Source organism: Oncorhynchus mykiss, chromosome 13, assembly GCF_013265735.2.
Source record: "Oncorhynchus mykiss isolate Arlee chromosome 13, USDA_OmykA_1.1, whole genome shotgun sequence".
Classification (NCBI taxonomy): Eukaryota; Metazoa; Chordata; class Actinopteri; order Salmoniformes; family Salmonidae; genus Oncorhynchus; species Oncorhynchus mykiss.
The window spans coordinates 20913047-20928244 of NC_048577.1; the positions used below are offsets into that span (position 1 = coordinate 20913047).

The 15198-nt window shown below is 39.8% G+C and overlaps 2 protein-coding genes across 2 annotated transcripts; one reads left to right on the forward strand and one right to left on the reverse strand.

Annotated features, from left to right (window-relative positions):
• Positions 1–1150: 1150 nt before the first annotated feature.
• On the forward strand, positions 1151–3540 carry LOC110485906 (CDGSH iron-sulfur domain-containing protein 3, mitochondrial). Its single transcript, XM_021557130.2, has 3 exons — positions 1151–1564; positions 2696–2812; positions 3176–3540. The coding sequence occupies exons 1-3, from the start codon at positions 1478–1480 to the stop codon at positions 3374–3376; spliced, it is 405 nt and encodes a 134-aa protein (XP_021412805.2). The 5' UTR covers positions 1151–1477; the 3' UTR covers positions 3377–3540.
• Positions 3541–10075: 6535 nt separating this feature from the next.
• Positions 10076–15030, reverse strand: LOC110485908 (polycomb complex protein BMI-1). The gene is made up of 9 exons (XM_021557131.2): positions 14887–15030; positions 14104–14231; positions 13819–13915; positions 13630–13685; positions 11960–12098; positions 11743–11779; positions 11379–11477; positions 11082–11162; positions 10076–10911 (listed from the first exon to the last, which is right to left on the reverse strand). The coding sequence occupies exons 2-9, from the start codon at positions 14219–14221 to the stop codon at positions 10537–10539; spliced, it is 1002 nt and encodes a 333-aa protein (XP_021412806.1). The 5' UTR covers positions 14222–14231; positions 14887–15030; the 3' UTR covers positions 10076–10536.
• Positions 15031–15198: the final 168 nt, after the last annotated feature.

Sequence of the window (15198 nt, forward strand, 5' to 3'; positions counted from 1 at the left end):
AATCCGTAACAATAAGTGTCATGAATCAGTCAAAACACTGTAGAAGCAAAGGTGTTGTCTAGCTTGATCAGGTTGGAATTATATTGGATACCTGTTGATGTATAAGAACCCTGTGACTTGATTGCACAGAACATTTTATGCTAAGGAAGAAAAAACTGCAGTGATGATTGATCTCTGAAAGTGAAACCTATCTGTGCTCACCCTGTAGGAAAAAAAACTGAATTTTCGAGTTATTTGGATGTTGTAGTACAATACATTTTATGGTCTGTAGAATTTGTTATAATGCAGCTCTTGCTAACATGGCCAGGTGGCTCAGGAGCACCTCTACAAGAAGACATGTAGGATTGGTGACATAGAGATAGATAGAGAGAGGTGAAAGTAAGGCGGTATGGTCCCCGGCAAAATAAATAGTGGGGATAGGCTATATAAGTAAAACATAAACTAAAAAATTACATCTATGCTATTACACCACTTTTATCATTACCGCATGTCAGAGCCATGAAAAGTTAGTGAATGGACTTGAAAACAGGTGGTATGGCCTACGATCCAAAATGCGATGTGGTTAGATGGGAATACTGGCATTTTTGCCAAGGCAGAAATGAGTGGCTGACACTGAGACGCTCGCGGACAGCAGTGGACGCACAAATTCCGGTCTAATGGAATCCACAAATGTCATTACACTTTATGGTGTTTTGTGTAACAGGTGTCTCTTTCCATTCAACACTTGGAGGCTGGAAATATTTTGCAAGTGGATGAACGTGTGCAGGTAGCCTAGTAAAGGAGCATTTTGAAGTGATTTTTTGACAATCAGATGAGACTATCATGACTGCAAATCTTTACGACTAGGCCCACAGAGATCCTATTGAATTAATAAGGATTCTATATGTAATTTTATGATTAGGCCCATGAACATGTTTGCACATATAGGAGGTCCCATGCAGTGAAAAAAATGTATTCTACTTTCACCCCTGGATAGGGGATTCCTCTTTCTATCTGTACCATTATAGCATCTGTGACTGCACGGGAAGCGCCATTGAGGCTACAACCCATAGGAATACCCACCCAGTTGACTAATTTGACGACTTTAAAATGGCGTAAGTATGACGGAAACCTTCAATGGTGCAGCCCATGCCAAAACAGCCTTTTGGCTACTAGAGGCCTCTATCATTCTCTATGATTGGTGATGACTTGTATGGTAGTGGACCTCGCCCTGGGTCGTCTGTTAACATTTACAGGCCAATAGCTTATCTGTCTGTGCTACAATCATTGTCATTGGCGGTATAAACCCATTTGGAAGTTAAGACTTGTTGTGTGTGGTCTAATTTGTCTTTTTAATGTTGTTTTTTTGTGTGAAGAGGGTGAAGTGAAAGCTACTGGAGATTGTTTTCTCTGACTTTTCTTAGAAGGCAGCTTTACTAAAAAGGCTAAACCGTCTACAGTGAAATTTACTAAGACGTCGCGTGCCGTATCAGGAAGAATGAACGTGATCATAGGAACAATGCGTAAAGGGACCAGGGCAACTTTGAGGCAACCTCGGCTATTTACGGCTCTTGCCAGTTCAAGGGTAAGTATAAAGTCAAGGAAAATCAATGTTTGTATGTTTGTCGCTTGTGAGTATTGACTGCAAGTGCAATAGTTACAGAATAACACCTTTTGGCAGCTTTCTGTGGCGTTCTGGATTCCAGCCTCTCTATAAACCCTCGCTAAAATAGTTCAAATAGACGATATGATTGTCAAATTATTACTGTTGACATGTGCATTTGAATAAAAAAAAATATATATATAAATCTAGATTCTAGCGTTTAAAGAGTAATTATAAGGCATTGTTTGAAATAGCAACATGCTGTTCATAGTAGATAAAGGAAGGGCAGCTGTTCAAAGAAAACCTGTATAGTCATTAGAGAACACCGTATTCACCTATGGCACAGATATGCCATTCATATGGCCGTGAAGCAGCATTGTGCCATTAAATCTCAATCTTTAATCAAATAATTGACCTAAAGCAAAGTTCAACAGTAATTTGTCAGGTCCACTGAATAGGCTACTAAATTCCAAGTTACATTCAGATAGTAAGTTCTCCTAGTGCTGGGTTGGAACATAAAAATATGTTTTAACTCAGGCCCCTCTCCCAGCATTGGGGAACAACCCCCCATTTCTATCTCAAGCACTGTTCATGACACAAACTGTTGTTGGAGGAGAGATTTTTTTGTTTTGTTGCAGGTTTAAAGATTATTTCCTGCAATTCTACCCATTTTGTCATGGGGTGCAGATACATGTTTTGCAGTTTTAAAGCTAATTTTCTTGCAATTCTATATGTTTTGCAATGTCTAATGTGTATCCATGTGATTCATTGTGTGACTCGACCATTACTACAAAAAATCTTTGGACTAAAAAACCCAGCTAAAAAACGTTAGCTGACGTGGGCTAGTTGATCTGGACATTTCTGAGAAGTTATAAATAGCTCTCTCAGGTATGCGATAACTGACACGACAAGAGGAGTACTGATGATGCACTACCTCATTTCAACATTTCACCTTGCGCATTCTACTATTACAACTCCCCCACACCCCCCTGCCACCGTTTGGGTACCACTGCACCATGAGTTCTCAATGCCGGGATCTACACTGCTGTTCATATGACGAGCATAAGCAATGCACTATTATTGTGTGACTAATCTAAACTACTACCTCCTCAGATGCAGTGCTCCACTCAGACCAATAAACCTGTTGTCGCTGCCAAGATGCCTTTCAGGGTGAAAGTGACTGGAGGCAAACGCTACGTCTGGTGTGCCTGTGGACACAGCAAGAAACAGGTGAGTGTTTGGGCATTGAATGTCAAAATTCATGCCCGTGCAGGGCTCTAGCCTGTACCCTAGTTATTGATGGAAAAAAAACAGGGCCGACCCTAACCCGATGTATGTCGGGCTCGGGTCGGGTAGCAGAGTTCTAGTTGAAGGCATTGAATGTCAAAAAACAACAACTAAAGGATTAGGACCGATGAGCCAAAATTGGCGCGATATTAACCCTTTCCTTTCCCAGCAGTAGTGATGTAGGCCTATATGCTCTCCTATATGGTCTTCTACATGAGAATAATGTCTGAGATTGTAATCTGTGCTATAATTAACTCATTTAAATCAGTGAAGCAATAGCACTGACAGTCTCTCTCTCTCTGTCAGCCCTTCTGTGACGGTGCTCACAGGTCTAAAGCACCCAGCATCTCTCCACGACTCTTCACTCCCGAGAAGGACGGCACCCTTATGCTGTGTGCCTGTAAGCAAACCAAAAATGCACCTTACTGCGATGGCACACATTTCAAGGTCCTCTTCCAGGATCTAGTCAGCTCAGTGAAAAAAGTGTTTAAAATGAATAACGTTTAAAAAAAATGGCATGACGCAGCTAATTTCCTTATAACTGTACCGCCTATATTCATTGTTCATGAATCACTTGTTGACAAACATTTTATTTATGATAAATGGAAAAGGGCATTTATGTTTTGTCACTGTCCATAAGGGAATAAATAATGGCCTACTATTTCAATACACATTTTGTCATTCTTATTTTTTTCCCCTAAACCATGCATTCTTTTGAGAAACATGCTGGTGTCTGGCAAGTTCATATAGCTGATATATGATGATCGTTCTTAAACTAAGTTAATGAGTAAAAAAAATATAACCGCTTTTAACCCAACCCCTCCAAAAGACACACATACAGGTTTTGGAGAGTTGCGGGTGGGGGCTGCCACGCTGGGCACTCAGGGAGCTGTTGTTGTGAGGGTTAAGTGCCTTTCTCAAGGGCACAACAGCAGGCAAATGGCATCTAGGAATTTGATACCAGCAACCAATGGTTGCCAGCTCACTTCCCGCCAGATCTTCCAGTTGGACCCGAGATTCAAACTCGCAACCCTCCGGCCACTGTCTCACCTCTCTAACCACCAAGCTACCTGCTGCTTGGTCGTGTTGTCAACAAGGCAGCATGATGCATCGTCCAGAAACCTATACAACATCTCCTTTCCATAAAATTTGTTTGTTTTTTCAAACTAGTTTTCATTGGGAAGGTAGATAAAGAATTTTTTTATCAAAAGCAATAATTTTGGCTGTGTTTATACAGGCGTCCCAATTCTGATATTCTGCCCAATTATTGGCAAAAGATCTGATCTGATTAGTCAAAATAACAATATTTGGGCAAAAAAATCTGAATTGGGCTGCCTGTGTAAACACAGCCTAATGCATGTGAAAACACAGAATCCTACTCATTACTCCGCGTTCTTAATCTAGCCTAGTCTGTCACTTTTGTTTTAAGACGACTTGCCATGGGCTTTGAACGGGGAAACTGGTTTACGCTCCAGCCTGGTCTCAGACTAGAGACTGTAAATCCGGGACACATTGTAAATCCGGGACACTCAAATTAGTATGATAAGTTACATTTGGTATGGTTACATAAGACAGAGGATTACTTAAAGAAAAAATGAAAAGTAGGGTGGTTGGTTGGTCAGGGGTGGATAGGAGGGTGTATTATGCGAACATCAAGCAACCCAAAGAGTTGGACAACTTTGCAACTACTTTTTAGCTACTATGCAACTACTTTTTAGGTACTATGCAACTACTTTGCATGTTAGCTAACCCTTCCCTTAACCTTAACCCTTTAACCTTGACCCTAACACCAAGCCTAGCTAGGTTGCCACCTACAGTAGCTAACATTGGCTACAACATATTGGAATTGTTAACATATCAAACGTTTTGCAAATTTGTAACATATTGTATGAATTGCATGAAGTAACATATTATACGAATTGTAATCCATAACACATCATACAAAATGGATTATGGACACTTGCAAATTAATACATACCATATGAAATGTAATGTATACTAATTGAGGGTCCCGGATTTATGTTTACTATGTTACGTGATATCAACTTTGGAGGGGACCATTACATTTTCTCAAGAGCAATTCCTGAGGGGGACACCAAAAGTAGTGTTGTAACACAAATTGCCTACATTGTAATATGTTCAATGTATATTGAGGAACCATAATTACTACTACTGGATCATTTATATTGAGTTAACTGAAGGGTTGTCCCAACTTGTCAAATGTTTATAATAATAATACTACTGCTAATAATAGTTATAGTAGTGTTCCTTATCAGTCCAGTGTGTATGCAGGTATTTGTATTTACAACCAGCAATACCAATAAGGAAGGGCCAGTAAGTGGCAATGGTACTGTACACTGTATGGGTGCAGTTTTCGTAAATACAATGAGCATCTCATCTAAAATCTCCATTGAGAACCATCACAAAGTTGGTCTCAGTATTGAATTGACCTTTTTTATTTGACTTTTTCTGATATTTAATGACTATATAAGTCTATATGAGTCTACTACAATAGCTTTACAAGAACAAAATGTTCAAAATAAGTACAGTTCTAAAAGCGAAAGAACTACTTCAATGAATAACCAAATAAATCAACCAAAATAGCCTCCAAAAATACTTATTTATTGTTCAGTCAGTGTTTCAACACTTCAAACAACAGCTATGACAAGTATATCACACAACATCTACCCCTGAGTCCAGGTTGAAATTCTTTCATAATCAAATCCCCTCAAATGCTGCGCATCTTGCTTGGAGAGAAGCCGGGTGCAGCGGCCCATGTGACTGATTCCAGAATCTACCTCTACATGGCCAGCCGTTAGCTACACAAAGTAGTCTACACAGCAGACTACTTACACAATCAAACATTAATACAATCATATCAGGCAGAGTGCGCAAATTGGTTTAAGCAACCTTGATACAACCTTGGATATGGCCGATTATTACCGCCCCAAAAGGTAAGCAAAAGATTAGTCTTTTTTCAATGAAAACGTTTGACATGGTCAACAACAACCACAAATCTGTCTTGTGCATGTAAACAAGTTGTCTTTGGTTACAATGTTGTGGAGTGAGGATTTACTCCTACTCTATAGCATTGGGAGGAAGCGATTTTTATTTTATTTTTATCTGCCGTAATATAATTTTCCATTTTCGTGTTTGCTGACCACACATAGGCATTTGTAGGGTGCATTCACTACATTTGCAGAAAGGAAATCTGTTTCGCTACACTAAATCTGAAACTTACGTTACAGGTCCAGCGCTCCACTCTATCCACTGAGCCTGTCATCGCTTCCAAAAAGTATTTCAAGGCGGAGCTTGTATGTGGAAAGCGTCACTCATGGTGCACTTGTGGACACCACCATGTGCCCAACGCTCTGCCCATCGCTCTGCTTTCATTGAAACGGGTTCATTGAACTCTGGATCAGATTGGCTTTAGCATACCAAAGCAGCAGATTATTCAGGTACTCAATCACCGGCTTGTTTCTCCCATCTTTCTGTTTTAGCCTTTCTGTGATGGAACCCACAAGGCTAAAGCCCAGGGCCTGATGCCTCAGCGCTTCGTCCCTGAGAAGGACAAAGCTTAGCTGTGTGGCTGCAAGTACACCGCTAACCCACCATACTGCGACAGCACTCACAAGCAGGAATTCATCCAGTCTGCCCTGCTCAAGGGACTTCTGAATGGATAGGAGCTGCACGTGTTTTTGTCCAATTTAAGGTAGTGTGGGTCCTCTGAGTTCTGGTCCTGGAGATGGGGGACCCTAATCACTGGTTCAGAAGGGTGATTGACAGCGAACAGATGACGTATGCATATCTGACGTGCTTAAATCTGATGTGATTAGTCAAACGACCGATTAGTGGAAAAAATATCAGAATTAGGCTGCCTGTCTAAACGCAGCCTTAGGGGCCTCATTAGAATATAATGGGAAACTCTGGGCTTTAGCACTAGCTTTGAACAAATCTCCCATTGTCATCCATACAAGATTTGCATGATAAGAGCTATGTGAACGACTCAATTAAGGATTCATCACATGATAAGCAATTTGCAAGGTGATACTTGTTAGGAGGCGATTCCACGATAACAGAATGATGCTGAGATTCAGATATTTCACTTTAAAATGTAAAAACCAAAGATTAAAGTTATTCAAACCATTCAACTTCTTGCACAAGGACTAGTTTTAACAATTTCCACAAAACACATTTACTTGAGTGCAGATGCAAAGTTTGGTAACAGAATAACAGTGTCTTAATCTTTGCAATCATTGGGGAAGGTTTTGGCATACATTTTAAAGTGGAAAAATCTGAAAATCACAGCATTGTTCTGTTACCGTGGAATTGCCCTGTGTGGAATGTACTGGTGCTTCTGTAAATGTTTGAAATTGTGATGAAACAGATATTTTACATTTTAATGCTCCGCTAATGATACGCACAAGTATTGTGATGGACTGTTTCTCAAAATCAAGTATTGTAATAGAACACTAAATCATAGGCTTGCTGTAAGATGAATTAAGATGTATTTCTATAGATCTAAAAACAGTATTTCCTCCATGGTGTATTCTGTCTGTGTTGAAATTAAAACGATCAAATATTTTTTTTTTACTTTCTCTTAATTACTGTCACATTTTGCCATCCCATAACCTGTTTTGTACGTCACTTATGAAGAAATGTAATGTTTAAACCAAAAACATCCTCTGCCTTGAAGTCACGAAAATCCAGATTCTTTGGAGCACATAGTTACCGTGGATCCCAACTTAAAATCAAGTTAAACATTCCTAAATAGCAGCATAATGATAATACATGATTTAAAGCTCTGCTACTCACAAATTGATGTTGATAGCAATGTAACAGATTTATGTATTAAAGGTCCAAATGGAGACTTATCACAGGAGCACTGGCAAGTTCTGATATTTGAACTACTCAAGAATATAACCCAAAAATTAATCAGAATGGGACACCGAACTCAAAACCAAGCAAGTAAACATTTTAATGACCTAAACATGCACATATGGCTGATATTTTAGAATAATATCATTGAATGGTCAAAATATACATTGAGGGAATGTCAAAAGTGTATGAAAATACAACAAGGTGTACATGGTCAGATATACAATTCCCTTTGAACTCATTTCTCTGATGTGAGTAGAACGGGTACCGGTATGTATAACGCTGAGAAACGTACAGTAAGCTACGTTTTTCAGACGATTGTAGTGCTGCTTGAGGCTTGATAAATATAATGGCTTTTCTAATGTCAAAGCACAGGGAAGTTTAGTACTCGCATACTGTGATCTGCATTTCAAAGAAAGTGCATCAAACGTTTCGTACATATCTATTGTCCTTGGTGATTGGGGCCATTACCAGTAGAAAGTACTGCATCTATCTACATACACCAGAGTTATTATATACAGTATGACTGACGGCAAGAAGACAGATCTTGCCTTTATATTTCTAGGTTATATATATATATATATATATATATATATACACACACACACACACACACACACACAGTTGAAGTCAGAAGTTTACATACACTTAGGTTGGAGTCATTAAAACTCATTTTTCAACCACTCCACAAATTTCTTGTTAACAAACTATAACTTTGGCAAGTCTGTTAGGACATCTACTTTGTGCATGACACAAGTAATTTTTCCAACAATTGTTTACAGACAGATTATTTCACTTATAATTCACTGTATCACAATTCCAGAGGGTCAGACGTTTACATACACTAAGTTGACTGTGCCTTTAAACAGCTTGGAAAAGTCCAGAAAATTACGTCATGGCTTTAGAATCTTCTGATAAATGATGTCAATTAGCCTGAGTAAATTGGAGGTGTACCTGTGGATGTATTTCAAGGCCTACCATCAAACTCAGTCCCTCTTTGCTAGACATCATGGGAAAATCAAAAGAAATCAGCCAAGACCCCAGTCTGGTTCATTCTTGGGGACAATTTCCAAAAGCCTGAAGATACCACGTTCATCTATACAAACAATTGTACGCAAGTATTAACACCATGGGACCACGCAGCTGTCATACCTCTCAGGAAGGAGACACATTCTGTCTCCTAGAGATGAATGGACTTTGGTGCGAAAAGTGCAAATCAATCCCAGAACAACAGCAAAGGGCCTTGTGAAGATGCTGGAGGAAACAGGTACAAAAGTATCTAAATCCACAGTAAAACGAGTCCTATATCGACATAACCGGAAAGGCCACTCAGCAAGGAAGAAGCCACTGCTTCAAAACCGCCATAAAAAAGCAATACTACGGTTTGCAACTGCACATTGGGACAAAGATAGTACTTTTTGGAGAAATATCCTCTGATCTGATGAAACAAAAATAGAACTGGTTTGCCATAATGACCAACGTTAGGTTTGGAGGAAAAAGGGGGAGGCTTGCAAGCCGAAGAACACCATCCCAACTGTGAAGCACGGGGTTGCAGCATCATGTTGTGGGGGTGCTTTGCTGCAGGAGGGACTGGTGCACTTCACAAAATAGATGGCATCATGAGGCAGGAAAATTGTGTGGTTATTTTGAAGCAACATCTCAAGACATCAGTCAGGAAGTTAAAGCTTGGTCGCAAATGGGTCTTCCAAATAGACAATAACCCCAAGCATACTTCCAAAGTTGTTGCAAAATGGCTTAAGGACAACAAAGTCAAGGTATTGGAGTGGCCATCACAAAGCCCTGACCTCAATCCTATAAAAAAAAATGGTGGGCAGAGCTGAAAAAAAAAGTGTGCGAGCAAGGAGGCCTACAAACCTGACTCAGTTACACCAGCTCTGTCAGGAGGAATGGGCCAAAATTCACCCAACTTATTGTAGGAAGCTTGTGGAAGGCTACCTTAAAATGTTTGACCCAATTTAAACAATTTAAAGGCAATGTTACCAAATAATAATTGAGTGTATGTAAACTTCTGACCCAGTGGGAATGTGATGAAAGAAATAAAAGCTGAAATTAATCAGTCTCTCGACTATTATTCTGACAATTCACATTCTTAAAATAAAGTGGTGATCCTAACTGACCTAGGACAGGAAATGTCAGGAATTGTGAAAAACCGAGTTTAAATATATTTGGCTAAGGTGTATGTAAACTTCCGACTTCAACTGCGTGTGTGTATGTGTGTGTGTGTGTATATATATATATATATATATATATATATATATATATATATATATATATATATATATATATATATATATATATATATATATATATATATATATATATATATATATTACATACCCATACAGATAGACAATCGCATCGCAATGCCATTCAGCATTTTGTCAATTTATATTTTAAAGCCAAATTAATCGTGAAGACTTGGGGGAAGGAATCGTTGAACCGACTGCATATCATACAGTTACAAAACAATTACAATATCCTGTATAAAAGATACTCTATATACATGACCAGGTATGTACGAATGCTCACATTGGATACATATTGTACATTTTGTATGCATGTTTACTCTAACGCACAGACACACACACATTGAAATGAAATGTCTATTTGGCTGCACTTGACAGTCTGTTTACTGATCACAATCGCCCTCTCCCTCAGTACTCTCTTGGCAGATTTTCTCCTTGTCTGTCCATTGGTCCATTGAGGGGCTACTCCGACATTTTGGGGCAATTCTGTTTCACTCTCCATGTTTCTGGGATGTATCAGATTTAGGTTGGGGGTGATACCGCCCCTTTGTCCCCTCCCCTAGTCTCAGTCGCTGCTCCATTGCTTTTGCCGTTGACATTCACCTTGCGGGCGTTGCTCCCTGACTTGGAGGCTAGAGGGAGCCGTTGAGTACCGTTGGGTCCTGTGGTACCGCTGGGGCTCTGAAGGGTAGAGGGTTGGCCTCGGACGGCAGGGCTGGGCAGGGTGGAGGCTCTGGGGACCTGACCAGCCGGGCTCAGGGCCTTGTCGCTGTGGGAGTCGCTCTCAGAGGTGGGGCTTGTGTTGACACCGTCGGAGTGGGCCTGGGCGGCACCTTGGGACAGCCTTCGACGCTTCCGGGTGGGCTTGACACAGTACTGCAGGGGGAGGGGGCCATTCTGTAAAGAGTCACAGAGAGAAGATGAGAACTCTCCAGACACGTGAAAGATCACTCAGATCCTAGGACCTAGCAACGTAGATGTTTAGTGAAGTTGGGATTAGCGTTGGAAGTGACAACTGAAGCTTGGTCAGTGTTGTTGTTATAGCCAGTGTGTCAGTTGGCACTTACACGTCGCCAAGAATACATGTAGGCAATATCCATCAGCGTGTAGTAGTCCTTTAAGGGCTCATCAGCGTACAGCACTTCAATCTGTCAAGGTAGAGATAATTATTACACATTAAAATCGCACACAAGTCCAAGAAGGGGGATAGTAGGGCCGGGCCACCTACGCGAAAACATGCATGATCTACTGTATAGGAATGCAGCTTGTCACTCAAATACAGTATTGAGACAAAGTGGTTGTTGGTGTATACTGTGGCTTTCTATGGAGTTGTGAGGCGATGCTGTGCAACCTGTAGCAATTACCCGTAAGGTGTTCGGAATGTCCATCTTGCTACGCAGGAACTTGGCTAAGTGCAGGACTGTCATGGCTGCCGGGCATTGCAGGAAGCGTTTGCTGTTGGTCTGAAAATGAAGAGGACAGTACGTGTGGTTAGAACAGATTTATAACTAGAGGGTAAGGGCGTGACATAATATGAAGTGTTAGAAAAATGTGGTCCTGTATGGCTCAGTTGGTAGAGCATGGCGCGTGCAATGTATGAACGCATGACAGTCGCTTTTAAAAGCGTATGCTAAATGGCATTTCTTATCATTTAGAGAGTGTGGATGACTAATTGACATTAGCGTTTGCATGTATATTGGGTTAGCATTTTATGGTTGAATCACTCACATTGTCTCCTTCTGTATCCACAGGTTGTGTGTCACTTCTATAAGCAAATGGAAAAACAGCATGGGTTAAGATGAGCATAGCTTTGTTTTGATGTGCTTTTTTTTTTACCCAGCTTCCTGTTAAAACGTACTTGCACATAGAGATACAGCCCTATTGTAACACATTTGGTCTGTTCTATACTATAAAATATTAAGAGATCACACATTCTAGAACGTACTTGTTCTTCTCATGGAACTGAATGGAGAGACTGATGATTTCATCTTCTGCAATAATAGTCGGCTCCTCCACCACTTCTCCTGGCTCCAGGTGTTGGTTTTCCTGGTTTGTGTAGAAGTCCCGCCTTCGTTTCATCTCATCTGATGTAAAGAAAACAATAAAGTTATTAGAGTGAAAAAGACATTGGCACGTGTCCGCTTTTAATTATTAAAGGGGGCAACTTTTCATGGACAAAGTCTCAAACAGGCTTATTATACTGTAATTATCACTAAATATGCTCGTTGTAAAATACTGAAATGTACACTGAACACAAATATGTAAAGTGTTGGTCCCATTTTTCATGAGCTGAAATAAAATATCTAAAATGTTCCATACGCACAAAAAAATACTTCTCTCAAATTTTGTGCAAACATTTGTTTATATCCCTGTTAGTGAGCATTTCTCCTTTGCCAAGATAATCTATCCACCTAACAGGTGTGGCATATCAAGAAGCAGATGAAACAGCATGACCATTACACAGGTGCACCTTGTGCTGAGGGCAATAAAAAAGCCACAACACAATTCCACAGATGTCTCAAGTTTTGATGGAGTGTGCAAGTGGCATGCTGACTGCAGGAATGTCCAACAGAGCTGTTGCCAAAGAATTTAATGTTAATTCCTCTACCATAAGCCACCTCGTACGTTATTTTAGAGAATTTGGCATTACATCTAACAGATAACAACCTCTCACCTTCGGTCATTTGAAAATGAAATAATCTAAAATATATATATATATATATATATATATTTTTTTAAACAAGTCTTAAGTTGGTTGCAATTCAAGTTTAATCCACCAGAAAAGACTGAACAAATATTACAAAAAATATTATGGTTAAACCATTGCACATGGTATATGAACTGATGCACAAAATGACCTACGAAAGTTTAATAAAAATTATTATACACAATTCTAGCAACCAATAGTATGAGATATATATACACATACAGTACAAGTTTGGACACACCTACTCATTCCAGGATTTTTCTTTATTTGTACTATTTTCTACATTGTAGGATAATAGTGAAGACATCAAAACTATGAAATAACACACATGGAATCATGTAGTAACCAAAAGTGTTTAAAAAAAAATCCAAATATATTTGATATTTGAAATTCTTCAAAGTAGCCACCGCCTTGATGACAGCAATATATACATAAAAAAATGGGGTATTGGAAATGATGCAGACAATTAGTGATAGAAGCCACAATCTATCTTCAATATTAAAACTGATCTACCCCATTAAAAAAAGGCCTTACAACCACAGACCATGAGTAACCACGCCAGCCCAAGACCTTCATATTGGACTTCTTCATCCTCTGAGGGGGAGGGGGGTGCTGAGGAGTATTTCTGGCTTTAATAAAGCGCTTTTTGGGGGGAAAAAAACTCATTCGGATTGGCTCGGCGTGGCTCCCCCGTGGGTGGGCCTATGCCCTCCCAGGCCCACCCATGGCTGTGCCTCTGCCCAGTCATGTGAAATCCATAGATGAGGGCCTAATAAATGTATTTAAATTGACCCGACTTCCTTCTATGAACTGTAACTCGGTAAAATCTTTGACATAGTTGCGTTTTATATTTTTGTTCAGTATTTGTATAGAAAACCCACCCCCTTACTCAAGAGATATGGTCTTACCTTTGAATAATCCAGGCACCAGCTTGTATACAATGTCCTGTAGAGTCTTGTCTGACCTGAGAAAGGATATGCAAATGATAAAGCCACTTACTAAAGATAAGAGCATGTTGGTTGCACTTATAGATGCATAATAACATAGGTACTCCGAGAGAGACGTGTGCGCGCACACACACATGCAATGTGACTAACCTGATGCTGAGCTGTGGACACGTCTTGTGTACTTGCACATCACATCTGGGGCAGAACTTGTTGGTTTCCAGGAAGGCAACAATGCACGTCTTGCAGACTGGAGTAAGACAGACAGACTTAATGCCGGCGACTTACTGTATGACTTTTTATGAAAAGAAAATGCATTGTAAATCTACATTCATTTTCTACGTCAGTTTATAGGCCATATACTCTAGCCTATATACTAATAATGTTATTATTGGTTCATATTCATTTAGAATAATGCAGTGGACTTAGGAATCTTACATGAGTGCAAGCACTCCACAATGGTTGTGGCATCGATGAAGTAGCCCACACACAGTGGGCATATCAGGTTAGGATTCAGCTCTGTGATTTTTAGCCGACTGGGTTGCATTTTATCCATCTGGAAGGATCTGCAAAAAAAAAAAAAAAAAAGAAACATCAAAGAATTACTTAGATGATTTACTGGGTAGCACGATTTGAACCACTAAAGTACATGACACATTTAGTGACCTTTTCTGCTGTTGTGATTTGTTTTCCAACACAGGGCCTATACATACAAAATGTGTACTGACATATTGATGTGGTCCACTGACATTGTCTATAATAATATGGATCACGTGTTTTTGTTAGAAGCATGGCTACTAGTATATGACTATTTATTTTGTAATTATTTCCAGCCTGGTTGTTTTTATATATTTCCCATCCATCAATGTAACAAAATACGTTTGGAACTGCTCTAGTCTAGACCCGACTACCCCAGTGGGGCCTGTGCACGGGGAGGCACGTACCCCAAACCCCGAGAAGACCCACAATGAGCCCCTCCTATACCAGTGGGTTCTTATGCATTATAGACATTCTTTATAAAAACTATGTAAAGACAGACGAAAAATACGCTTAGATGGAGTGTGGAAAACAAAGCAGCCATCTTAAATTCAGTGACAGGACTGGATATGAGAAACGAACAAGAGAGAATTCAAACATAACACCGAGTACCTCCGTTTGTGTGTTGATGTACCTGTGCATCGCGATATGCGAATAAAAACAATTGATGCCTTTGCTTCCTACCTGATTTGACATGAAAAACACCCGTACCTCCCGACGTGGATACAGGTAAATTATTTTGAGTTGGTTAACGTTAGATCTTGCAGCAGCGCCAGAAAATGGCTTTTTTTTCCCCCACATAGTCAGAGGACCGCCCATTATGGTCACGTGATATTATTTTCAGTCCCTGCCGCTTGCCATATACATTGTATTTGCAACATTTTATTTAAAAAAAAATACAACTCTCGCGGATAAGTCACTCAAACACCCTCCTCTCTATACATTAACCACATTTGTTTATGAAGGAGTCATTGCATTCATTTTCTATTTTGACAA